The 27653-nt window shown below is 37.8% G+C and overlaps 1 protein-coding gene and 1 long non-coding RNA gene across 3 annotated transcripts in view; one reads left to right on the top strand and one right to left on the bottom strand.

Annotated features, from left to right (window-relative positions):
* The window catches only part of LOC135230705 (uncharacterized), an 80577-nt gene that overhangs the window by 7673 nt on the left and 45251 nt on the right, over positions 1-27653 (top strand). Inside the window, exon 3 of one of the 2 annotated variants that reach the window (XR_010321324.1) lies at positions 20703-21019. The exons of the other annotated variant lie outside the window; for it this stretch is intronic. This is a non-coding gene — a long non-coding RNA (uncharacterized LOC135230705). The remainder of the gene's footprint in view (positions 1-20702; positions 21020-27653) is intronic. 2 annotated transcript variants of the gene reach the window in all.
* Positions 11448-27653, bottom strand: part of CLIC4 (chloride intracellular channel 4) — an 88897-nt gene continuing 72691 nt past the window's right edge. Inside the window, exons 4-6 of the mRNA XM_064281484.1 lie at positions 27204-27310; positions 14648-14829; positions 11448-13702 (exon numbers count right to left, since the gene is read on the bottom strand). Of these exons, the coding sequence (XP_064137554.1) occupies positions 13538-13702; positions 14648-14829; positions 27204-27310 (454 nt within the window). The 3' untranslated portion in view covers positions 11448-13537. The remainder of the gene's footprint in view (positions 13703-14647; positions 14830-27203; positions 27311-27653) is intronic.

The raw sequence follows: 27653 nt of genomic DNA, 5'->3' as shown, positions 1-27653 counted from the left end.
TTCAGAAATTCTGGCTTCTACTTGCTCAGTTCTGCTACTCTTTCTCCTGAGTTGTCTACTTCTGTAATTTTATTGTTAATCTTCTGAATTTCTGATTGCTGCCTTTCTATGGATTTTTCCAGCTTATTAAATTTTTCATCACGTTCCTGAATAATCTTTCTCATTTATTCAATTGTTTTATCTGTGTGTTCCTTGGCTTGTTCTGCATATTGCCTGATTTCCTTCCTGATGTCTTGAAGGGTTCTGTATATTAATGTTTTGTATTCTGCCTCTCGTAATTCCAGGAATGCACTTTCATCTAAAGATCCCTGGATTCTTTGTTTTGAGAGCTTGTTGAAGTGATCATGGTCTGTTTCTTTATGTGACTTGATATTGACTGTTGTCTCCAAGCCATCTATAAGTTATTGTATTAGTTTATGTTTGCTTAGTGTGTCATAGCTTCTTGCTTTGTTTTGTTTTGATATGCCCAGATGGGTTGCTTGAGTAAGCTAGCTTGATTATTTTCACCTTTGGAACTCTGACCTCTTGTCCCCAGATGGCTAGAGCTGTTATCAGGTATATCAGTCTAGGAGTCCATTCACCTTTGTATGAATTCAGCTCAGGTGTCCAGGAAGCTGATCATCAAGTGTGCAGTACAGGTTCTGTCCTATAGTCTTAGAGGGGCAGGGGTGATTGGTGTAGGTCCCGGTATCTGATTGCTGCAGGGGGTCACACTCTGAACAAGGCAGGGGGCTGAGAAATGACCCCTGAGTGTCTCTAAGGAAAGCACATCCCTGTTCCCTAGAGCATGCAGGTGGGTGAGTTCTGCAGATGGACCGTGGGCACCCAATGTTTTTGGTTGTAAGGACTGGGAGATACCAGTTATCCTTGGACCCCTGTTGCCGGTGGCTGGGTGACCTGAGTGGAGCTACCAGTCCTTAGGCCCCTGATGTGGGTAGGTGAGGACCCTGTTTAATAGGCAAAGCAATGTCAAACACCAAACACTCACCTCTCCAGCGCACAGCTGAAATGGTTGGAGTCTGCTAACAAGGGCCTATTCTCCTGAAATAGGCCCACACAGGTCCATGCAGAGGGGAAAGGTGTTCAAAGTCCACAGACCGTTTATGCCTGAACAGGAGCCGATTCTGTCCTGAGCTCCCCCAGTTAGTGGAGCTGGCAAATTATCTTTTCCCCCAAATGCAAATTTTTTCATTCTTCAAGGCTGGTAGGATGGCTCTAGGTGCTTAACAGCGCCTATCTCAGGCCCAGGGAATTCAGCCACTGAAGCCAGCTTGGGGGTATGGGGGCACGTCAAAATATATGCAAGTATTTAGCTTTTGCTGACAGCGCCATTCTTCTCTGGTTCTGGAGGTGTGAGTAGACTGTGTGACTGGCTGCTTCTCCCTGAGGAAACTGTGGCCTAACGCTAGTACCAGCTGGCCACCACCACTCTGGAAATGGTGCCTGAGGGCTCCCTGAGATTTAGCTCCAGTAACTCCTCTCTGCTTCTGAATGGTCTCTTCCTTCCCCTGCCCCTCATTTCATTTTCTAAGCTTGCCTTTTACGCTCAGGGCTCCTAGCTTGTCATAAATATACTCATTTCGCTTGTTTTTTTGGGTGTTTGTTGTAAAGAGGGCTCCCCGGAAGCATCTGTCTATTCCGCCATCTTGGTCCACCTCCTCCTTTAATCCTCTTGTCTTGCCTTCTTTTGGATTATTTAGATTTTTAAAAATTTCATTTTCTCCCTTGAATCTTAGGTTTTGGGCTATTTATTCTTGTAAATATTTTAGTTACCCTAGAGATTACAATATTCACCCTTGACTTCTTAGTCTTTTTTATATTAGTACTTTTACCACTTCCCAAATAAACAATTTTACAAGTATTGAACTCCACTTAACTTTTTTCTGGAAACCCTAGTGGCGAAATGGTTAAGTGCTATGGCTGCTAACCAAGAGGTTGGCAGTTCGAATCCACCAGGTGCTCCTTGGAAACTCTATGGAGCAGTTCTACTCTGTCCTATAGGGTTGCTATGAGTTGGAATCGACTTGACAGCAGTGAGTTTGGTTGTTTTTTTAACTTCTTTCCATTCTTGTTACATAATTGTTATATAACTTACTTTTGCATTTCTTATAAATCTTCAAGATATTTTTGTTTAGTCAATATTCTTTTGTATTTGCTACATATTAACCCTTTCCAGTGCTACAGTTCTATCTGGGGTCATTTTCCTTCAGGATGAAGTACTTTCTTTAGTATTTCTTATTAAAAAAAAAAAAAAAAATCTTATAGTACAGTTCTTTTCTCAGCTTTAGTCTTCTAAAAATGGCTTTATTTTGCCTTTACTTTCTTGTTGTGTGTGTGTTTTTAGTGAAAGTTTACAAATCAAGTCACTCTCTCATACAAAAACTTACACATACCTTGTTATGTACTCCTTGCTCTCACCCTAATGAGACAGGACATTCCTTCTCTCCACCTGTATTCCCCGTGTCCATTCAGCCAGCTTCTGTCACCCTCTGCCTTCTCCTCTTGCATCCAGACAGGAGTTGCCCACATAGTCTCATGTGTCTACTTGAGCCAAGAAGCTCACTCCTCACCAGTATCATTTTCTGTCTTATCGTCCAGTCTAACATGTCAGTTTGTCATAGTGGAGGGGGCTTGCATGTTGCTGTGATGCTGGAAGCTATGCCACCTGTATTCAGATACCAGCAGGGTCACCCGTGGAGGACTGGTTTCAGCTGAGCTTCCAGACTAAGACAGACTAGGAAGAAGGACCCAGCAGCCTACTTCTGAAAAGAATTAGCCAGTGAAAACCTTATGGATAGCAGCAGAACATTGTCTGATATAGTGCCGGAAGATGAGCACCCCCCAGGTTGGAAGGCCCTCAAAAGATGACGGGGGAAGAGCTGCCTCCTCAAAGCAGAGTTTACCTTAATGGCGTGGATGGAGTAGAGCTTTCAGGACCTTCATTTGATGACGTGGCATGACTCAAAATGAGAAGAAACAGCTGCAAACATACATTAATAGTCGGAACACGGAATGTATGAAGTATGAATCTAGGAATATCGGAATTCATCAAAAGTGAAACGGAACACATAAACATCGATATCCTAGCCATTAGTGAGCTGAAATGGACTGGTATTGGCCATTTTGAATCAGATAATCAGATAGTCTACTATGCCAAGAATGACAACGTGAAAAGGAATGGTGTTGCATTCACTGTCAAAAAGAACATTTCATTTCAAGGTCTATCCTGAAGTACAACGCTGTCAGTGATAGGATAATATCCATATGCCTGCAAGGAAGACCAGTTAATACAACTATCATCCAAATTTACGCATCAACCACTAAGGCCAAAGATGAAGAAATTGAAGATTTTTATCAGCTTCTGCAGTCTGAAATTGATGAAACATGCAATCAGGATGCATTGACAATTTCTGCTGATTAGAATGCAAAAGTTGGAGACAAAGAAGGATTGGTAGTTGGAAAATATGGCCTTGATGATAGAAACAATTCTGGAGATCGAATGATAGAATTTTGCAAGACCAACGACTTCTTCATTGCAAATACCTTTTTTCACCAACATAAATGGTGACTAGCCTCACCAGATAGAATATACAGGAATCAAATCAACTACATCTGTGTAGATGTATGGAAAAGATGATGGAAAAACTCAATATCATCAGTCAGAACAAGGCCAGGGCCGACCATCAATTGCTCATACGCAAGTTCAAGTTGAAACTGAAGAAAATCAGAGCAAGTCCACAAGAGCCAAAATATGACCTTGAGTATATCCCACCTGAATTTAGAGACCATCTCGAGAATAGATTTGATGCCTTGAACACTAATGACCAAAGACCAGACGAACTGTGGAATGACATCAAGGGCATTATACATGAAGAAAGCAAGGGGTTATTGAAAAGACAGAAAAAAAAAAAAGACCAAGAGGGATGTCAGAGGAGACTCTGAAACTTGCTCTCAAATGTCAAGCAGCTAAAGCAAAAGGAGTAAATGATAATGTAAAAGAACTGAATATTTCAAAGGGCAGATCGAGAAGACAAAGTATTATAATGACATGTGCAAACAGCTGGAGATAGGAAACCAAAAGGGAAGACCACACTCGGTGTTTCTCAAGCTGAAAAAACTGAAAAAAAATTCAAGCCTCGAGTTGCAATAGTGAAGGATTCTATGGGGAAAATATTAAACGATGCAGGAAGCATCAAAAGAAGGTGGAAGGAAGACACAGAGTCGTTATACCAAAAAGGATTAGTTGACATTAAGCCATTTCAAGAGGTAGCATATGATCAGGAACTAATGATACTGAAGGAAAAAGTCCAAGCTGCACTGGAGGCACTGGTGAAAAACAGGCTCCAGGAATTGATGGAATATAAATTGAGGTGTTTCAACAAACGGATGCAGCGCTGGAAGTGCTCACTCATCTATGCCAAGAAGTTTGGAATACAGCTACCTGGCCAATCAAATGGAAGAACTGGAAGAGATTCATATTTATGCCTATTCCCAAGAAAGGTGATCCAACCAAATGAGGAAATTATTGAACAATATCATTAATATCACACCCAAGCAAAATTTTGCTGAAGATCATTCAAAAGTGGCTGCAGCAGTATATTGACAGGTAACTGCCAGAAATTCAGGCTGGATTCAGAAGAGGACATGGAACCAGGGATATCATTGCTGATGTCAGATGGATCCTGACTGAAAGCAGAGAATTCCAGAAGGATGTTTACCTGTGTTTTATTGACTATGCTAAGGCATTCGACTATGTGGATCATAACAAATTATGGATAACATTGAGAAGAATGTGAATTCCAGAACACTTAATTGTGCTCATGAGGAACATGTACATAGATCGAGAGGCAGTTGTTCAGACAGAACAAGGAGATACTAGTGAATGGTTTAAAGTGAGGGAAGTTGTGCATCAGGGTTGTATTCTTTCACCAAAACTATTCAGTCTGTATTCTGAGCACATAATCTGAGAAGCTGGACTATATGAAGAATAGGGCATCGGGATTGGAGGAACACTCATTAACAACCTGCGTTATGCAGATGACACAACCTTGCTTGCTGAAAATGAAGAGGACTTGATGCACTAACTAATGAAGATCAAAGACCACAGCCTTCAGTATGGATTATATCTCAACATAAAGAAGCAAGATTCCTCACAACTGGACCAATGAGCAACATCATGATAAATGGAGAAAAGATTGAATTTGTCAAGGATTTTATTTTACTTGGATCCACAGTCAACACCCATGGAAGTAGCAGTCAAGGAATCAAAAGATGCATTGCATTGGACAAATCTGCTTCAAAGACCTCTTTAAAGTGTTGAAAAGCAAAGATGTCACCTTGAAGACTAAGGTGCGCCTGACCCAAGCCATGGTATTTTCAATTGCATCATATGCATATGAAAGCTGGACAATGAATAAGGAAGACAGAAGAAGAGTTGACACCTTTCAATTGTGGTGTTGGCGAAGAATATTGAATATACCATGGACTGCCAAAAGAACAAACAAATCTGTCTTGAAAGTAGTACATCCAGAATGCTCTTTAGAAGCAAGGATGGTGGGACTGCATCTTACATACTTGGGACATGTTGTCATGAGAGATGTCCCTGGAGAAGGACATTATGTTTAGTAAAGTACAGGGTCGGCGGAAGAGGGGAAGACCTTCAATGAGATGGATTGACACTGTGGCTGCAACAATGGACTCAAGCGTAACAATTGGAAGGATGATGATTTTAAGGATGGCACAGGACCAAGCAGTGTTTCGTTCTGTGGTACATAGGGTCACCATGAATTGGAACCAACTCAATGGCACCTAACAACAACAATCCCTGTCTGAAGAGTTGGCTTCAGGAATGGTTCCAATCCTGGGCTAACAAAGGGTCCAGGGACCATGACCTCCGGGTCCCTCAAGTCTCAGTCAGACCATTAAGTACGGCCTTTTAACGAGAATTTCAGATCTGCATACTTCTGTTCTCTTGATCCATCAGGGATTCTCTGTTATGTTCTCTATCAGGGCAGTCATCAGTGGTAGCTGGGCACCGTCTAGTTCTTCCAGCCTCAGGCTGTTGTAGTCTCTGGTTTATTTGGCCCTTTCTGTTGGGCTCATCTTTGTCTTTGGTGTTCTTCTCCTTTGCTCCAGACCAACTGATGCATCTTAGATGGCTGCTTGCTAGCGTTTAAGACCCCAGACGCCATCACCAAAGTGGGATGCACGATGTTTTCTTAACACATTTTGTTATGCCAGTTGACCTAGATGTCCCCTGAAACCATGGTCCCCAAACACCCGTCCTTCCTACTGTGGCCTTCAAAGAGTTCAGTTGTATTCAGGAAACTGCTTTTGGTTTAGTACAGTTGTGCTGACCTCTCCTGTATTGTGTGTTGTCTTTTCCTTCACCTAAAACAGTTCTTGTCTACTATCTAATTAGCGAATACCTTTCTCCCTCCCTACCCTCATAACCATCAAAAAATATTTTCTTGTGTTTAAACTTTTTCTTGATTTCTTATAATAGTGGTCTCATACAATATTTGTCCTTTTGCAACTAATTTCACTCAGCATAATGCCTTCCAGATTCCTCCATGTTATGTTTCACAGATTCATTGTTATTCTTAATCATTGAGTAGTATTCCATTATGTGAATATACCATAATTTATCCATACATCTGTTGATGGGCACCTTGGTTGCTTCCATCTCTTGGCTATTGTAAGCAGTGCTGCAATGATCATGGGTGTGCATGTATCTGTTCGTGTGCAGGCTTGTGTTTACTTTTGAGACTATTTCCACTAAGTATGAAATTCTAGGGTTTTGTTTTGTTTCCCCAGCACTTTAAAGATTCTGGCTTCCAAAGTTTCTGCTGAAGTCTGCCATTTATTTTATTTTTGCTCCTTCAAAAGTTATGTCACTCTTCTCTGGCAAGTTTTGGAATTTTCTCTGTCTTCCAGTAGTTTGACCATAATATTCTTAGGTGTGGTTTCTATGTTTTTATTCCACATGGAGTTTGCTGAGTTTCATGAATCTGAGTCGATGCCCTTCTTTAGTTTTTGAAAATTCTGAGCTATTATCTCATCAAATATTGCTTCTGTCCCGTCCTCTCTGGAACTTGAAATTTTTTTTTTTTTTTTAGACTGTGTCTTACATGTCTCTTATGCTCTATTCTTGTTTTTTGTTTTTGCATTCTTTTTAATCTCTGTGCTGTGCTTCAACTCGGATATTCTCTACTGACCTATGTTCAAGCACTAACTCTGTCTCCTGCTGGGCCTATTCTGCTGTAAATCCATCCAATTTAATTAATTTCAAGTTTGCTTTTTTTTTTTAAGCTTTAAAAAAGATTTACTGAAGTATAATTTACATACTATAAAACCCACCCGTTGAGAGAGTTGTGCAAAAGCAACAACACGATTCATTTTATATTTACTTTGGACATTTAAACTGAATTTATTCAAACACAAAGAAGGAAACTCACATCATTAACTATGCCAATCAACCTGTCAATATACTGATTAAAACCTTTAGCAAGACAGAATTGCTCCCTTCAAATTTGTTTATTGATATAACTTACATACCATAAAGTTCACCCTTTTAAAGTATATGTTCAGTGGTTTTTAGTATATTCCACAAAATTGTGCACCTAATCCCCACTAATTCCAGAAAATTTTTACCACCCCCAAAAGAAACCTCATATCCATTAGCAATCACTCCCCATTCTTCCCTACCTCCAGCCCCTGGCAATCACTAATCTACTTTGTCCCTATAGGTTTGCCTGTTCTGGACATTTCATATAAATGAAATCATTTGTGACTTCTTTCACTTAACACGTTCCACATTCACACATGTTGTAGCATGTATCAGTGCCTCATTTCTTTTTGTTGAATACTATTCCATTGTATGAATATACCACATTTTGTTTATCCATTTATCAGTTGACGGATTGTCTCCATTTTATCATGAACAATGCTGTTGTGGACATTTATGTGCAAGATGGTGCTTGGACATTAGTTTTCAATTCCCTTGAGTATTAAACCTAGGAGTGGAATTGCTGGGTCATACAGCAGCTCTATGCTTAAAGATTTGAGGAACTGCCAACCTGCTTTTCAAAGTGGCTTTACCATTTTGCATTCCCAACAGCCACCTATGAGGGTTCCAATTTGTCCACATCCTTGCCAATATTTGTTACTCATTTTTTACAGCCATCTTCGTGGTTGGGAAGTGATATATCATTGTGGTTTTGATTTGCATTCCCCTTTAGGTTGTTATGGAAACCCTGGTGGCTACGACTGCTAGCCAAAAAGTTGGAACCCACCAGGCACTCCTTGGAAACCCTATGGAGCAGTTCTACTCTATCCTATAGGGCCACTATGAGTCGGAATTGACTCAATGGCAACAGGTTTAGTTTCGTTTTTATAGTTTGCTATGAGTTGGAATCAACTCTACCGCTATGGGTTTCGGTTTTTTTGAATGATAAATGATGAGCATTTTTAATATGCTTGTTGGTCATTTGTATATTTCCTTTGGAGAAATGTCCATTCAAATCCTTTGCCTATTTTTTAATCGGGCTCTTTTTATTGTTGAGTTCAAATAATTTTTATATATTCTAGACACCACATCTTTATCCATTTTTACAATATTTCCATCACCCCAAAAAGACCCCTCATGCCCATTCACAGTTAATCCCCACTCCCACCTCAGGCAACCAAGCTGCTTTCTTTGTGCTTGGGGCAGGCTCCCCCCTCTAATAAAATGTTGTCTCCTGAGCATTGTTGAGACCACAGATTTTAGTCTGCTTTTCAGAATCCCTGGGCTTAGCTTCCAGCATGCCATGTGCAGTTCTAGAGTTCAGCAAATGTCCTGTAGGAAAACCAGTCATATGTTTGGGGTGCCTCAAGTTTCCAATGTGCCCTATAACCAAAAGTCTTTTTTTCTTCAGTAGAGCCCCTCTGCATGGGGCCAAATCCAACCCCCAGCATGGGCCCCAAATTAGCAAATGCATTCGTGGGAGAAAATGGCCAGAGCATCGGCTTACCTCAGAAGGGCTTCCCTGCCCTCTGAAATTTCAAATTGTTTAGTCCTTATTGCTTCCAGAGTTCTCTGGTGTTTAAAAATATTATTTTGGTGTTCTAATCCAGCCTTTGCTGGTTGTTGCAGCAGGAGTGTTGTGTTGCTGTGACAAACTGTATCTTATCCATCAATTATTGCAAGCTTTTAGTAAGTCTTGATATTTTGTCAGGCAACTTCCCTTTCTCCCCACCTGGCCACCTCCAGACATATCTTAGCTATTTGGGGCATAACTCTTCCATATCAATTTTTAGACTCCTTTCACCTAGTCCCCCCGCCCAAAAAAGTCATTGGATTTTGTTAGAAATATACTGAATTTATAAATTATTTGGGGCAGAAGTGAAATCCTTAAGTTTTTGAGTTCTATATCCATTAACATGGTATATCTAACCATTAGGCAGATATTCTATTAGGTTCTTCATAATATTGTTCAATTTTCTACATAAAGGAATTGCATATTTTTTGTTAAATTTGTTCTAAATACCTTAAAATTTAGTATCTTTTTTAATCTTTAAAAGCACTTTTTATTTCTTAGAATAATATGTTCATGTTACAAATTTTTAATGACTCAAGCAAGTAAACATTAACAATCTCCCACCTCTTTTCCTCAGTCACCCAGTTTTCCTGCCCCGGAAGTAACCAAATGCTTTACTAAGTCTTTAATGTGGTTAATATTAGTATATAGTAATATACTGATTTTGTTCCACAATCTTGTGTCCAGTAGAATTCTCTTATTTCTAATGGCTTGTAAGTTCTTTTGGATTTTTCTATTTATATAAATCATTTGAAAATAGCAACTGTTTTGTCACTTGTCATTCATTATTCCTTTTCCTAGTCTTACTGCATTGGCTAGGGTGTCTCTAATAAAAAAGCTGTGGAAAGTAGCTGGATAGTAGCTGTGATAGAGGGCGATTCAGTCTTATATCCTGACTTTAAAGAGAGGGCTTCTGTCTCATCTTCATGTACATTTGCTGTAGATTCTTTGTAGACATCTTTATCCAAGTTAAAAAAAAGTTACCTCTGGTCCTATTTTGCTAAGAAAGAGTTTCATGGAAGTGTTTATCGAATTCTTTTTTTGCACCTATGGGATGATCATATGGTTCCCCCCCTTTAATTGATTAAATATGCTGACTCCTCCACTTGCAGAGGGGGGAAAAAAAAAGGTAGTCTCAAAACAGTTTTATCCCAAGTTGTTATTTATATTCATGAAGGGGGGAAAAAAGAGCCCTTTGTGATAGTGAAAATATACTTTATTTTTTTAATACAATAGCTGCCAGCAACATACTGGTGTATAATGTTCCAGAGAGAGAAAAGAAAATATTAGCATTCTGGCTTGGGAAGTTGAAATTTTTTTCCACGATAAAAATACAATTCTGGTGGCTCCAACCTTGATAATTTAAAAGGGTAGAATGAAAAAAAGGCCATATAGTATTAATGAATGCTTCCTTCTCTTTGAATCAAATACTGATTAAAATCAGTGTTAAGACTAGACATTGTTTAAGCAATAAACTTAATGAAATGTGTACCAAAATGTGCATGGAAAAAATACATTTCTATTTCCTCTCATTTTTACTTTGTAGCATTTTCTAAATGGATTTTTTTTTTTAATGCACAGAAATAAAAGCTACCTATACACAACTCTAGAGATTCAAAACTCCACAGAAGTAAAAATGCCTAAATTCTAGCATTTATCAACTTAGTGTAAGAATAAATGTCAGCAATCTCTTAATTTTATACAGGTTGCTTAAGGATTTAAAAATAAATCTTAAAAGCCAAAGTTACTGAGAAATAAGATCTTATTTAAATTCTATCACAAGTTAACAGTACTAGTAAAAGAAGATAACGACTGTATAAAAAATTTTTGTCTACATAAAAAAGGTGGGGAGGGGATTATGTCAACAGAAACAGTAGAGAGCTTTCCTCAGAGAGTAGGAGGACCTTCCATTCAGATGCTAGTCTCCTCACTGAAGTGGAATAAAAAGAGTTCAAATGTTTGAAGGGGGAAATGATTTGGTAGTTGTAGAAACAATATCAGATGATTTCATACACTATATGAATTGCCATGAACTTTAATGTCCCAAATCTCCCAAGATTTTAAGCTATGATCTTCCCACAAATATATGATGAAGTAAAAGCATGTTGTAGGACCATCCTTTTTCTCAGTTTTTGTCCATTTTCCAATCTCAATTTCATTTGACTATCTTCCCTGATGATGTAATAAAATCTATCTTTCTACAGATAAAAATAATTCTGCCTTGGTCAAAATCACATAGACCAGCCAAGTACGACAATTAGCACAATGCCTTCCTTGAACATCCAGTCAAGTATACTCACTGGATAAGTACTTTAAAAAATGATGAAGAGAATAGATATCCAAAGTGAAAATAACTTCACAGCCGAGTTTCAGAATGTGTTTTTGATCACTGTATTTTGAGGAACATAGCTGCTTCCTCCATTTGCCCTCCCCTTTGTACCACTTAGTCCACCATTCACTAGGAAGAATACACAGCCCTTCTCCGGAATCTTTTTCACACCATGTCATCTGCATGCCAAGTTACCACTATTTTAAAAGTAAGTGAAGTGATGATTCCTGCCTCTGTACTGGTACAGATATAACACTCTCACCCACTCAAGCTGGTGAAATGTAATTTCTCAATAATTTGCTTGATGCACCTGACAGCACTTCTTCCTGAAACCAGATAAATCACTGTCCAATATTTAATTACAAAAAGATAAGTGTCAGAATTTTTAATTCAGCAATAAGGAGTTCTAAGAAATGAAAGACAAAGAAATCTCCCTGAACCAAACGGATGAAATGTGGAACTTATCTTTCTATACCAAGCTAATTACTGATAGGTAAAAAAATGCAGTATGCTTATAAAAGTCAGGCTGCTATCAAAAAGCCAGAGTTTACTAAATGTTAGCATATAAGAGGGGGAAAACATTGCCATTTTAAAGCAATGTACTTAAAATGTCTAAAACTAGCCTATGAGAAATAGCACTTCTTAAAACAAGTTAGGTATAAAAATTTACCAAAAATGTATTATAGTCACAACCACAGTCTTTGGAGTAGTACTTAGAAAATCTATTAAAAAATAAAAATGAATAAATACATAGAAACTTTTGTTTATTTTCACCAAGTCTGTCCTCCCCTGTTAGAACACAAATAATTCCTGGTTTAGGACTTCTAATTTAAATAAACAAAAATATGCAGAGTGCTACTCCTCAATATAGCTGTAGAAAAATTAAAGTCACAGAAGTGTGTTGATTGAGATTAGGCAAAACTGTAGAAAATACATAGTCATCACAACTACAATTTAGTTCAAAAGGTGTGAACAACCCTCTACCCAAAGTCTAACGTTAAATGGGGGTGGAATGGGAAAGTTGGTGAACTGTGTTTTACCTTATATTTAATATAGGATGGTTAATGCACTCTTTAGATTAACTATCTACATTAAATATGCTTTAGAAACAAAACTTCACTTGATATTTTGACAAGCCCGGTCTACATTACTTAGGTTAATTTCTTTAAGTGTTAATACTTACGTTACTAATCATTGTACTGCTATAGCTAAATCAACTAAATATTAGTTTACGTAGTGAAGTTCAAAAGATCTACAAGCAGCAGAAGTCTATGCTTACCTTAAAAGGAACTTTAACAATTAATACAAAACAGAAAAAAGCAATAATGTTCCAAATGAATGGCACTGGGCAAAATACATATACCAAACAACAGATTTAGACAGAGTGTTATCAGGTGCCCATCAGCTTCTCTTAGAAGGATAAAACGCTTGAGCAAGATCTTGCAAGCTTTTAGCTTATATACAGTGTCAGATGTTAAAATTGATATAAATGATAGATGCCTTTAGGCAAAAATAAAAATCCCTCTACAAAGGAAAACAGCAAGATCTGTAGTGACTTTTCATAAAAGGCTCTCTTCTCTGGTGGTAGTACATATCCAGGATAGACTAAATTGAAACAGCATATTTCTGATACAGTAGCAATCCTTTCACATACTCTTACTAAATATTATAAAATTCCAAAAATACATAAATAGTCCTTGTACCATGCATTGTGCACCAGTTTGGGGCTGACTGATGAAGTCATGGCTATGTTAACAGTTAAACATTGCACCTCGAAAGTCCTGCCAGCTATACACAGTGAAGGACATACAGTGAGGGCTCCAAAAAGATGGCAAACTACCTCTAAACTGCAAAGTTTGTGACAAAGTGTCCTCCAAATTAGAGGAGAGGAGGAAAGGGGTAGGGAAGGTAAGCGGGGCAAGAGAATTTTCAAATAATACTGCTTAGGAGTGTGTATTTTAAGATAGCTACTATACCACCGTGTCTATCCCTTTATCCTAATCTTGAGTAACTACAAGTCCATGCAAAATAAAATTTCTGCGTCACAGGAAGAGGAACAGTCTGTTAGGAAAAGCATATTCTGTTAGGGCAAGATGTGAAAGCCTCACTAGTTTAAGTAAAGCCTCCTTTACTTGGTAAGCCTTTTGGCTACATCACTGTATGCTATTTCAACCTCCTTATCGCTGGGACAAGTATTGGTAAACTCATCCCTACTATAAGCATTCGTTAAGTATCTCCAGATGCCAGTCATTTCTTTTGGAATATCAAAGTTGCGATATTTTTTGGCCACCACCTGAAAAACAAAGAGATCAAAAGTTAACAGTTATTTTCCATTTCTTATAAATCAGACCTGTGATTTTAAAGCAAATTATTAATTCCGTAAATCTTTTTAAGAAGTGCTTCTATTTGGAAAGAAGCCCGCTATCTTCGTTCTAACTAGAGGTTTAAATAATGACCAGAACTTCAAGACACACCAGAGGTTTAGAAGTGTGACAGTGATTGCAAATGCCTTTCCTGGACATGCAGACAGCCAAGTGTAATCACTGGATAAATACTTTTGAAAACACACATACTATTTTAGACTTCTGTTTTTCTTACCGTAGACCTCTACTTTTCAACTAGTGTTTATTGCTATTCTATTTACCACTGTGCCTAGCACAGTGTCTCACATAATAAATGCTCGATAAATTTTTTTTGCCTTGAATAGAAAAGGCCGAGTGATCACAGAACAGAATGTAACAATATGAGTCAGTGTATAAACTCCAACTCAAAGTCATCTATTACATCTTTGAATTTTTATGCAGTCATGGAAAAAAAAATAATTCCTCTTTCTCATATACCTCAATTTACAAGACATAATTTTCTACTTAATTAACCCTTGGGTGTTTAAACTATTGTCTAAGCATTATTAAGTTCTTAGTCAAATACCATAAGGAGCCCTGGTGGCACAAACAGTTAAGTGCTAGCCGAACTGAAAGGTTGGTGGTTCAAACACACCCAGCGTTTCCACAGGAGAAAGGCCTGGCAATCTGCTTCCATAAAAATTACAGCCAAGAAAATCCTATGGGGCAGTTCTACTGTGTCACATTGGGTTGCTATGAGCCTAAACTGGCTCGATGGCACCTAACAACAACAAGTATCAGACCATCAGAAAAGTTTTAAGCACAAATGAAGTGCTATCTTAGTAAAAAGACTATTGGGTCTAATGGCAATTTGAAACCACATCCAACAGGCCTACCTTGACAATGTGCAGTTTGGGCAGCAGGTTGCAATCGGCTAATGTCATTTCATTGCCATCCAGAAATTTACGTGTAGAAAATTTAATGTCCTCCATACTATTCTCATCAATTTCATCAGGGAGGGGAGAATTCAGATATTCATCCAGTTTCTGCAGCGTTTTCAAGAGACCCCTTTCTAACGCTGAAACAAAGACCGGAGTGCTGTTAAGAAGGGGACTATCAAAACCTCAAAGTAAAAGCATTGCTTTTTCATCCAAAGCTGTTTATCTCATGTTTGCTCTGACCCTAGGCACTATAAAACACTACAGATAAAGGTTTCTGTTCTCCTGAAGCTTATTGACACTGGGGGGTAAAGGTGGAGGAACAGGGAATGAGACAGACAAGTTTATTCAGGTAAACACAGAAGCAGGACAGTTTCAGGTAGTGGCATCTGTAAAAACTGGCTCATAGCTAAATGTCTCACCATGAACACATATGGCCTAAAACAGGTAATGTTTAAACTGGAAAAATGGATGAAAAGAAGCAAACCTATTAAATCTAGGGGAAGAAAATCTTGCAGAGTCAGAGATTCTTGCCCTCAATTCTAAATCTTGCTCCACCAAGAATATTAGATTTAGTACCAAGAAATGTATTAAGAAACTCCAATATAAACAGTCTAAGCAGAAAACTTTTAAGTCAAAGCGTTTCTTTTTGGAGTTTTTACACTATCTTAAAAATAAGAAGCCCAGACCAGCACGGGAAAAACACAGGGGTCAGATGAGAGCGGTTCAGAGACTAATCCAAAGAGACTAAGATGTTATGATTGTTACAATTCAGAGTGAAGTGGGACAGAGCCACCACTGTGTATCTGGAAAGTCAATGTTAGTGACCCTTAGCACAGGCGAACTGGGAATGTTACTAGAAAAGAATGACCGATACGTAATAACAACAGATAGGTCCTCTATTCTCCCTTTTTATTCTTTACATTCCCAACCCACCTTCACTCCCACCTCCAGAATAAAGTAACTTAAACTGATAATTACAGTACTTGGTCATAAAAAAAGTGAAATTCATGAGGTGACAATCTATATAGTTACAAGTTTGAATAAAGTGTCACTGTTGGGACCTTTAAGGAAAAAGGCAAAGTTTCAGATGTTGCACACTGGATATTTCACCAGCAACTTAAATATGTCTTACAAGCCAATACTACTTCTTTCAAATTGTTCCCACCCATTCATCCCTTGGTCCCTTTATGGCAGTCCAGGAAATAGATGGCAGACTTGGCTAGGTAAGGGGCTGGAGGCAGAAAAAGGACTGAATGGATTTTAGACCAAAACCAACAGAGCTTGGAAACCAAAGGGAATATGGAAGAATGGAGATGGATGTGTTCAACAAAATAAAAATTGAACCCCTACTACGTGCCAAGTATTGCTCTAAGCATTGTTAAATTCACTATTAAACAAAACATTAAAGGTCCCTAGTCACAGAGAGTTTACATTTTAGGACAGCAGGAGAACTACAGAGAAGCTGATCAACAAACTGCTCCCAGGGTGAATGCTGGAACCCTAGAGGAGAAGCACATTTAGGGAATATGGAGAGGTCTTCAATACATGTTGAGTCTGAGGTGTCTGTAAGACATTTGAGCAGATGCATCCAATAGACAGCTAGGTGTCAGGGGCTGGAACGAGACTGAGGCTAGAACAACATTTTTGGAAGTCCTTAAAACATAAATGAAAACTGAAGCCATGGGAGTGAAAGTTTCTGCTTAGCTTTCACTTCTGAAGAATATTTCACTGCTTATAGAATTCTAATTCATATATTTTTTTAGCTCTTTGACGTTCTCATACCATTGTCTTCTGAATTCCATTGTTTCTGTTGAGAATCAATGCTCAATCTTACTGAGCTGTCATTTTTTAGATCTTGTCTCTAGCTTTCAGCAATTTAACTAGGATGTATATAGGTATAGTTTTCTTCATACTGGGCCTTCTTGGGTTTCGTAATGCTAGACTCTATTGCTTGTTATCTTATGTCAATTTTGGGAAATTCTTGGCAATTACCTCCTTAAATATAGCTTCTACTCTCTTCCTAACATTCTAATTACATATATGTCAGCCTGGAACAGGCTGCTTAGCCATATCTTGAACAAAACCTGCACCATTTTTCCTCCCCTAGCCTGTCTCCATCTCCAAGTATGATTTTGCTGTTTAGTTCCTCTAAAAGTTAAAAATTAAACAATGTTCCTCTTAAGACTTTGGAAAAACAAGTGATATTGATCTAAGTCCATTAGACAGGACGATGCACCCATCTTGTGATCACGAACCAGGATGGTGCCAGTCATGAGATAATGACAGAAAAAGGTCAACATGTCTCAGACATGACCACCGTGACCACACAGAAGGAGAACAGACATTCCACAAGTTCCTAAAACCCATGTCCCCTTTCCTATAAAACCTCAAGCTCGCCTACAGTTCAGAGAAGCAGGTTTAGGAGGAGATTATTCTCCTCTGTCTCCTATATATCAGTATATAACAAAGCTCTTGCTACCCACCTCACCCGTCTCAAGAACTGGCTGTTTGCAGCAGGCAGCTCTAACTTGCAAAATTTCGGTAACAAGCCCTTTTCCACTGTGCCCGTATTTGTCACATTATTTCCTATATTTTTTTGTCCTTTTGTCTTTCTGTGCTTCCATTTAGATATTTTCTTCAGACCTTTCATTTCACTAATTCTTTCTTCATCAATGTTTAATCTTAAATTCATCTATCAAGTTCTTTAATGTCAGATATATTTTTTCATTCTAGAACTTCCATTTTCTTTTATAATTTCCAGTTCTTTGCTGAAATTCTCCATTGTCTTTTAGTTTTTGAATATTTTAAAGTTATTTTAAAGTCAGTATCTGATAACTGAATATATTCTATTTTGAAATATACTTTTAAAATGTATTAATTATGTTCAGTCCTTGATATGAGTACCTACCATTACTATTAGACTTCTAAAGGTATTAATTTTTTAAACTCAGGGCTAGTTTATACTAAACTTATAGTCTACCAAATCATGAACTTCTCCCTTCTAATGCCTGTTATTAAGTTAATGCACTATTCTTGCTTCCGCAACTTCATTATACATTCTTTGAAGGTAAAATCTGTGTCTTGTGCTTCTTTTGAATCCCCTACAATTCCTGGCACTACTGAAGTACATTCTGGGCACTTAGTCAACAGCTGGCCCAGACTTAAAAGGCCCATAATTAAGTATACGAATTTTGGATTTCTGAAATATATGAAGAAGGATCAAAAGGAAAATAGGTGAAAATGTAGAAAGGACACTCAGTTTTAAAGTAAGATGAGTGGAAAATTTTGTAGTTGATGGTTATATCTTTATGGGCAGCTGAGAAGGCAGGCATTGTATATTTCTACAGAGAGAAAAAAACTTTTGTAGTAGTTTTATGTATCAACTGGTTAAGCTATATTACCCAGTTATTTAATCAAACATTAATCAAGGTGTTGCTATAAAGGTACTCTGTAGATGAGATTAACATCGACAATCAAATTTAAGTAAAAGGGATTACTCTTGATAATGTGAGTAGGTATCATCCAATCAGTTGAAAGGCCGTGGTGTTGTTAGGTGTCAATGAGTTGGTTCTGACAACAGAGTGAAACACTGCCCAGTCCTGGACCATCCTCATAATCGTTGCTATGTTTGAGCCCATTGTTGCAGCTACTGTGTCAACTCATCTTGGCAAAGGTCTTCCTCTTTTTTCCTGACCCTCTACTTTAACAAGCATGATATCCTTTCCCAGGGATTGGTCCCTCCTGATAAAATATCCAAAGTAAGCAAGACAAAGTCTTGCCATCCTCCCTCTGAAGGAATAATCTGGCTGTACTTCTTCCAAGACAGATGTGTTCTTTCTTCTGGCAGTCAATATTCTTCACTAACACAATTCAAATGCATCAATTCTTCCTCGGTCTTCCTTATTCATTGTCCAGCTTTCAAATGCATATGAAGCAACTGAAAATTTTGCCCACAGAATCCTTAATATTGCAACTCAATGCTTGGATTTTCTCTTCAGTTCTTTCGGCTTGAGAAATGCCAAGCGTGTTGTTCCCTTTTTGTTTTTCTAACTCCGTCTTTGAAAATTTCATTATTATACTTTGTTTCTTGAGCTGCCCTTTGAAATCTTCTGCTCAGCTCTTTTATCATTTCTTCTACTCGCTTTAGCTACACTAAGTTCAAGAGCAACTTTCACAGTCTCTTCTGACATCCATTTTGGTCTTTTCTTTCTTTCCTGTTTTTTTAATGACCGTTTGCTTTCTTTATGTATGATGTCCTTGATGTCATTCCACAACTCGTCTGGTCTTCAGTCATTAGTGTTCAATGTGTCAAATCTTTTTTTTTTATTGTGCTTTAGGTGAAAGTTTACAAATCAAGTCAGTCTCTCATACAAAAAGCCATACACACCCCGCCATGCACTCCCAGCTGCTCTCCCCTTAATGAGACAGTACATGCCTCCTCTCCAACCTATATTCCCCGTGTCCATTCAACCAGCTCCTGTCCCCCCTCTTCCTTCTCATCTCACCACCAGACAGGAGTCGCCCGCACAGTCTCATGTGTCTACTTGAGCCATGAAGGTCACTCCTCACCAGCATCATCGTCTACCTTACAGTCCAGGCCAATTCCTGTCTGTAGAGTTGATTTCGGGAATGGTTCCAATCTCGGGCTATCAAAGGGTCCAGGGACTGTGACCATCATGGTCCCTCCAGTTTCATTAAGACCATTAATCCTGGCCTTTCTACGAGAATTTAAGATCTGCATTCCACTGTTCTCCTGCTCCATCAGGGATTCTCTGTTGTGTTCCCTGCCAGGGCAGTGATCAGGGGTAGGTGGACACCATCTAGTTCTTCAGGTCTGAGGTTGATGGAGTCTCTGGTTTATGCGGGCTCATATTTACCTTGTGTCTTTGGTGTTCTTCATTCTTCTTTGCTCCAGGTGGGTTGAGACCAATTTATGCATCTTAGATGGCCACTTGCTAGCATCAAATCTATTCTTGAAATATTCTCTAAATTCAGGTGGAATATATTCAAGGTCATCATTTGGCTCTTGTGCACCTGTTTTAATCTTCTTCAGCTTCAATTCAACTTTAACTTGCATATGAACAACTGATGGTCTGTTCCACAGTCGGCCCCTGGTCTTGTTCTAACTGATGATATTGAGCATCTCCATCATCTCTTTCCACAGATGTAGTCGATTTGATTCCTGTGTATTCCATCTGGCAAAGTTCACGTGTATAGTTGCCATTTATGTTGTTGAAAAAAGGTATTTCCAATGAATAGGTCATTGGTCTTAAAAAATTCTATCATGCTATCTCTGGCATTGTTTCTATCACCAAGGCCTTATTTTCCAACTACTGATCCTTCTTTGTTTCCAACTTTCACATTTCAATCACCGGCAATTATCAACGCATCCTGACTGCATGTCTGATCAACTTCAGACTGCAGAAGCTGGTAAAAATCTTCAGATTTCTTCATCTTTGGCATGAGAGGTTGATGCATAAATTTGAATAGTAGTTATATGAACTGGTCTTCCTTATATGCGTATGGATATTTTTCTGTCACTGACAGCACTGTACTTCAGGATAGACCTTGAAATGTTCTCTTTGACAATGAACGTGATGCCCCTCTTCAATTTGTCATTCCTGGCATAACAGACCACATGATTGCCCAATTGAAAATGGCCAGTACCAGTCCATTTCAGCTCACTGATGCCTGGGATACCTATCTTCAAGTGTTCCATTTCATTTTTGACAACTTCCAATTTTCTTTGATTCATACTTCGTACTTTCCACGTTCCGATTACTAATGGGTGTTTGCAGCTGCTTGTCATTTTGAGTCACGCCACATTAGCAAATGAAGGTCCCCAAAACTTTACTCCATCCACATCATTAAAGTTGACTCTGTTTTGAGGAGGCAGCTATTCCTAATTGTATTTTGGCTGCCTCTCAGCCTGAAGGGCTGATCTGCCAGTACTATCTCAGGCAATGTTCTGCTCCTATCCATAAAGTTTTCATTGGCTGATTTTTTTCAGGAATACAGTAGATCACCAGGTTCTTCTTTCTAGTCTGTCTTTGTCTGGAAGCTCCACTGAAATCTGTCCATTAAAGATGGCCCCGCTGGTATTTGAAATACTAGTGGCATAGCTTCCAGCTATGTGGGTATCACAGCAATACCCACACCACCACAGTACAACAAACTGACAGACAAATGGAGGTGAAAGGCCTTAAGAGTAGAATACTGTGGGAGAAGAAATTCTGCCTCAAGACTGCAGCATCAGCTCCTGCCCAAGAGTTCCCGGCCTGCTTGATTAGCCTACAAATTTTGGATTTGTCAGACCCCACAGATCATGTAAGCAAATTCCTTGAAATCAATTAATGAATCGATTTCTCATTCTTTACCTATATATATATCTCAATCATCTATCTATTTATCTCTGTATCTATCCTACTGGTTCATTTTTCTGGAGAATCTTGACTAATATGCATTTTAAAAATGTAAGGAAGAATTGGTAGTATTTTTTATCTTAGGTAAATATCAAACAGATAGGAATGTGTCATCTCAAGCAATAGGTGAAAAGATTAAAGATCAAAGAATTACCTATTTTATTAATAAAAGGTCACCCTGGCCATAGCCAAGATCAAACTAGTTTATTTCTTAGAGAGAACAGATAAGCAGCAGAGGGTACTAGAACCCAATAAGATAAAGTTGATGAGTTAAGAGTTCTCAATTGGAATTGGAGAAGTGACAGGGAATGCAGCCATTAACAATAAAAGACTAAAAATACAAACATAATAGAGAGATCTTTTTATCAATTATATGCATGTTCTTCAAAATGCATACAGTTAGCTGAGATGTAAAGTTTATAAATTAACAAGAGAATGCAATGTGAGAAATAGCTAGGTTAGTAAGAAGTCCCAGGTATGATGGAAAATTTTTCATGGTAGTCTTAAAGGGAAAAAAGAAAAAAATGAGACAGCAAAATCTCAGCATTATAAAAGAACAAACTTAAAGATTCAATACGTGTCCAAAGAAAAGCAGTGAGTACAGAATAACTGCATATTAGAGTCTAAGGACCTATTCTTCGATTTGATTACAATGAATACAATCATGGTCTATAAAGTAAATAACATTGCCTGAATTAAAACACTGAAATAAATGTCTTCAAAGTGGATTTGAGAGGTATAGCAAGTTTATGATCTCGGAACTACAGTGCAGTAATCCTCTTCCTGAATTAATTTTCAATGTGTCCAATACAAAAATAAAATAACCTACATTTACAATGCTTATAACATACAATGTTTATAATCCTTGAAGTAAGACACTGACAAAATTAAGAAAAACATGGTAGTTACACTTTTCTTTCTATAATTTTGGCCTTAACAAAACTCCCGTAATGACACTGGCTTCTCTTCTGTACCTGACTGGAACATCAGGGATTTTTCTTCGTCAGTTAAGAATGTCCGAATGAAGGCCATATTAATGAAAACAAAGAGCACGTTAATGAATTAGTTTGATATAATTTTTTATCTACCAACATAAGGAATGGCCAAGAAAACAAACAAAAAAAAGATACTAAGTAGTGCTAAGACATACTACTAAAGAGCATCATTCAATAAACCTAATAAAAGTTTTGAAGACAAACCATTCCCATTACCAGAGAGAAAGAAGTGGTTTTTTTTTTTTTCTCCCATTACCAAGGAACATGAAATTGGCTAATACAAAGAAAGTGTCAAGCTTAACCACTAGAAGGCAGTAGAAGGCCATTAAAGTAATACTTGTTTTGTAATTAGTAAGGAACACTATTATTCTCTAACACTCCTGTTGTAGTAATGTTGATGTCCCTGAGACTATTTCAAATAATCTTCAAAAAAAGGAAAAGAAAAGAAAAAGTGCTAGAGAGGCTGCACAATCACTGAATAATTATGAAAATCAAATCACTTTTTTGCCTATGAATAGAGCGAAATTAAAAAATACACACATACACACACACCAGGGTTGGAGTGTGGGGAAACAAATATTCTCATTTAAATGGAAATGTAAACTGGTATAGACTTGGGGAACAATATGGCAAAATCAAGCAAAACTTAAAATGTATGAACTTTTGGACCTATTTGACTTCTAGGAATATAGCACCAAGACATCACTGGCAGCAGAGTTTGTCAGGGTAAAAAACCTGAGACAACCTAGATGTCTATCAACAGGGAAATGGTTAAACAAAAATCCATATTATAAAATATTAAGCAGCATTTTTTTAACGAGGGTATACCCGCATTTTTATGCAAATAACACGCACCCTCACGAGTGCTGCCATGCCAGTCCTCTTACACACATTGCTGTAAAAAAAAAAAATAGCACAACTTGCTAATAAAAATACCTCACAGGAGCAGCTGGTGAACACAAAGAGAAGGCACACGCATTATCTGCACAAAAAATACGGTATTTATATTTTGATATAGAAGGATTTTTACCCTAAATGAAAAAAGCCAACTGCAGAATGTAACTCTCTATATAAATACATTTGCATACAATATTTGCAAAATTACACAGAAAAAAGAAGGGTACATATTAAATTTGGGGGGAGAGGTTATGGAACAGGATTAAGGCAGGGCTATGAATTTTGTTAAAACTTACTTCCATGCTATTTTTACCTTTTAAAAACACACACATTCCTCCATAATTTATATAATTTCAATGTGTAAGACTCAAGTCAAAAAGCATTAAATGTAACAAAGAGGGTATCTGTTGTTGAAAAGCAATACAAGTCACAATGAAGACCACAAAGACCTTTTAAAAATTATGAGCACTTACATGGATAAAATTATATTTTAAAACTACTATTAGTTTTAATAAAAGTGACCTTATAACAATTTTTAAAGGCCAGGTTACATAATCAGTGGAAAATGGGTATTTAAAGACTATTAAATATACTATGTGCTTTCACAGATACCGTAATGATCAAACATCCTGATTCCAGAGACTTTTCCTTAGAAAGAAGATCTTGAATAAAAAGCAACTACAAAATAAGACACCTTAGATTTCTTGCCTTCATTTAAAAATAGGAATTTGGACATTATAAAAGATGCTTCAAAGCATATAATGACATATTTCATCACTACCAAATTAACTGATCTCTTAAGAATATTATAAATACCAAGAAACTACATATTACAGTTGTGAGCTTAATAAAATATATAAATTGATGAAATCACAAAACAGAAAAAAATTAGATCTGAAACAAGTCATACCTAAATCATCCCCATAAAATGATTTATCTATTAATTGCTCTTTTAATGCTTCAAAACACTACGTAAACTCTTACTCCCTATCAATTTGGACAACTTACCAAAAGAATCATATAGTTTATTTTTCTTTCTTCCTCCTTCCCTCCCCTCTTCTTCCCTCCCTTCCCTTCCTCCCCTACCTCCTTCCCCTCCTCCTTCCACCCACCTATCAATCAATCAGTCATCAGGGTTTCTCTTTATCTTGTTCTTTAAATCTTATTTGTTTACTTTGTGCCCCAATCTAAACATTAGTCCTTTTGTTTCACTTTCACTAGCCTAAAACCATAGCATCTAGGCATCGAGCCCCTTACTCAGAATTGGGTCTTAAAACAATCCAAATACATTAGATCTTGTAAAATACTTTAAAAAAAAAAAAAAACCCCACTGCCATCGAGTCGATTCCAACTCATAGCGACCCTACAGGACAGTGTTGAATTGCCTGATAGTTTCCAAGGAGCGCCTGGTGGATTTGAACTACTGACCTCTCGGTTAGCAGCCGTAGCACTTAACTACTACACCACCAGGGTTTCCTATAAAATACTTAATAGGCTAATAAATCAAAGACTCGCCTACTCTGAATTACCACACAAATGACAAATCTCTGTATAAGTTGTTTATTGTTTGGGTGGGTATTTAGGGGAATAAGAAGGCAGATCACTAATTTCCCAGGCTTATAAAGAGCATTTCATTGCACTAAGCAGACAGATAAGGGACCTGCAACACACACCCATCAGGGAGGCCCATTAAGCTCCAAAGTGATTTAGAATATGTTTTCTAATGTCTCATGCCAATGACAGGTCCCTGTGGGGAGAAGTTGCTTGGCAGCCAAAATTCTTATTTATCAATAGGTAATTTGATATAAAACCTTGTAAGCTGTGCACTATCTAATCCATTATGTCATTTGTTCTTATTCGGTACAGCACTCTGAGGACAGTAAGCGTAGGTGGCTACTTAAGACAGTATTACGATAGGAAAAAATAGAATACAAAGTTATACTTAAATGAGTCACTTTTTCCCTTGCTCTCTTCCCCCAACCGTGTCCCCAAAAGCAATTGTTTTGTTAAAAGTAAACACATTTTCTTCCTCTCTCCTTCCCACCAAGTGTCAGAAGAAATTCAACCACCCTCCAGTTCCCAGAAGTCACAGGGAGAAATAAAAACATTATGACTTTAATCAATCAAAGAACTATGCAGCAAGAGCATCAGGGTCTAAGAAGACAGTTTCATGAAAAGAGCAGTCGGCCTACATGAAGGAAGGGGAAAACAGAGAAGACACTGTCTGTGGGGAGCGGGGGACTCCAGTGTAACTGTTAATGTATAAATTGCTGCAACAGAAACATACAGTCAGGAAAATAAAAGGCCAATTACTAAGAAAAATTGCTCCCAAACCAAGGAGCTACTAGAACACCTTCAATAGATGTAAGCCAGGCCTGTGCAGTACAGTTTTTCCCTTCCCACCTGCCCGCCTTTTGCTGTAGAAAAACATTCATGCAGTGGATATTATTGCAGAATCCAAGAGCAAAAAAATGGAAACTCAATACTAAAATACGAAATATTGCAATTATGAAAAAATAAACAGCGTGATGACCTGGACACCTGCCCACTGAGACAGCATGAGGAAATGAGCAAGTGTTTCGGTTTTTAGAAGATACTTACGCCCGCTTAATCAGCACTGATTTTCCCCCTCTGGTATTCTTGTTCATTTGCCACCATAAACATCTAGTCAAGATAACCCCACCCAAGCTACCAACTTATCTAAAACTATGATGAATTAAAGTGTTTTTAGAAGCTAGGTATTTTGGTTATTGTTACATTTAAATAAACTCTAATGTTCTTTATACAGCTTTCCCAGAGAGAACAATACTTAACATCCCAAAGAGAGGAAAAAGGGAAATTACCAAATGGTATAAGACACTATTCATTAAATGGGCCCTCTGTCAAAGTGACTTCATGTCACTATACCATAACTTTGAAAAATGAAATAATAAGATAGTGTCCTTGATTAAGTAAGAAAATCCTATTTGTACGGCCTAAGCAATTTTCACCATGAAAATATAAATTAGAATTAAAATCCTACTTAGCACAATGCAGAAAAATTTGGGAAGGCTAGTAAGTCTAATTGCCTTTTTAAGCAACTCCAGTTATTACTTTTTAAGGGTAGTTAGCACACACACACACAAAATCCTCAAAACTGGACTAACATCACAATAAATGAAGTAAGATTCCATTCTACTTGGATCAATAATCATATGTCCACGGAAGCAGCAGTCAAGAGGTCAAACGACATACTGCACTGGGCAAATCTGCTCCAACAGACAGGCCTCTTTAAAGTTTTAAAAAGAAGTCACTTTGATGACTAAGGTGTGCCTGATCCAAGCCCATGGTCTTTTCAATAGCCTCACATGACATGCATGCAAAGGTTGAACAATGAAAAAGGAACACAGAAGGAGAATTGACGCATTACAATCGTGGTGTTAGCAAGAAATATTAAGTACATGGTGGACAGCCCGAAGAACAAACAAATCAATCTTAGAAGAAATACAACCAAAATGCTCCTTAGAAGCAAGGATGGCAAGACTGTCTCGTTTACTTTGGACACGTCATCAGGAAAGACCAATCACCAGAAAAGGGCATCGTGTTTGGTAGAGAGTCATCGAAAAGGAGGAAAACCCTCACAATGAGATGGACTGACAAAATAGCTGCAAAAATGGGTGCCAACATACTAACGATGAAGGTGGTGCAGGGCCACGCAACGTTTCATCATGTTATGAACAAGGCGTATGCCAACTTGATGGCGACTAACAACAACAACACAAAAAACTACTCAGACTGATATTAGGTTGTTGACACTTCATAATAAACAAAAGATTTAGATTTAGTAATAGTTTACATTAAGCTAAATTAATCTATTCCAAACTGTCCCAACCATACCATCCATTAGTTTTTGATACCATTAATTCTCTGCAAAGCTATCTTCACAGTAACTTCTCAGAAGAACAGGAGAACTAATTCACTCAATAAACATTTTATCAAGCACCCACCATGTGCTAAGCACTGTGCCACTAGCTGGGGAAGCAGCAATTTAAGGGTTTATCCCCATTTATCATCAAATCTCTGACAGACCCTAAAAGACAGTTTTTCATACTTATGGAAATGCTTAGACTCCAAAATATTAATCTATAATCACTGTCATGATACATTTTTGTTTTCATTTGTTTGTTTGCAGGGCTAATTCAATCTTTTCTCTGCTACCTTCATTCGCCTCTGGTCTTGAATTCTTGATATATGCAGAGAATTTGGCAAAGATGTCCATTCCAGCAGTGTTTGATTCTGGGTGTTTTGGTGAAAGCTTTAAGTACCTAAATAGAAAAAGTGACAAAGATTATAGAGCCTCTAAAGACGCATCAGCAGAACTTCTCTCAATCAACAAACCATTTGCTAGTAGTTCCTGGACATCTTCTAATAGTTTATTACTCAAAGAAATGCCATCGTCTGTTTTCTATGGTAGCTTTAAGATGCATTTTTCCCCTCCTTTGGAAACAACAAAGCTCAGCAGTTTGTTTTTAATTCACATACTAATATTCTTGGCAACAAAAGGGCACTTGTGCTCTATTTCCATTTTATAAATTAATACTGGGGTAAACAGTCTACTTGTTCAGAGATCTGCACCAGGCCAGCGGGTATCTAAGAATGAGAACTTAA

Source organism: Loxodonta africana, chromosome 3, assembly GCF_030014295.1.
Source record: "Loxodonta africana isolate mLoxAfr1 chromosome 3, mLoxAfr1.hap2, whole genome shotgun sequence".
Taxonomy (NCBI): domain Eukaryota; kingdom Metazoa; phylum Chordata; class Mammalia; order Proboscidea; family Elephantidae; genus Loxodonta; species Loxodonta africana.
Note: the sequence above shows the minus strand (reverse complement) of the source record. Positions and strands in the feature narration are given on the sequence as shown.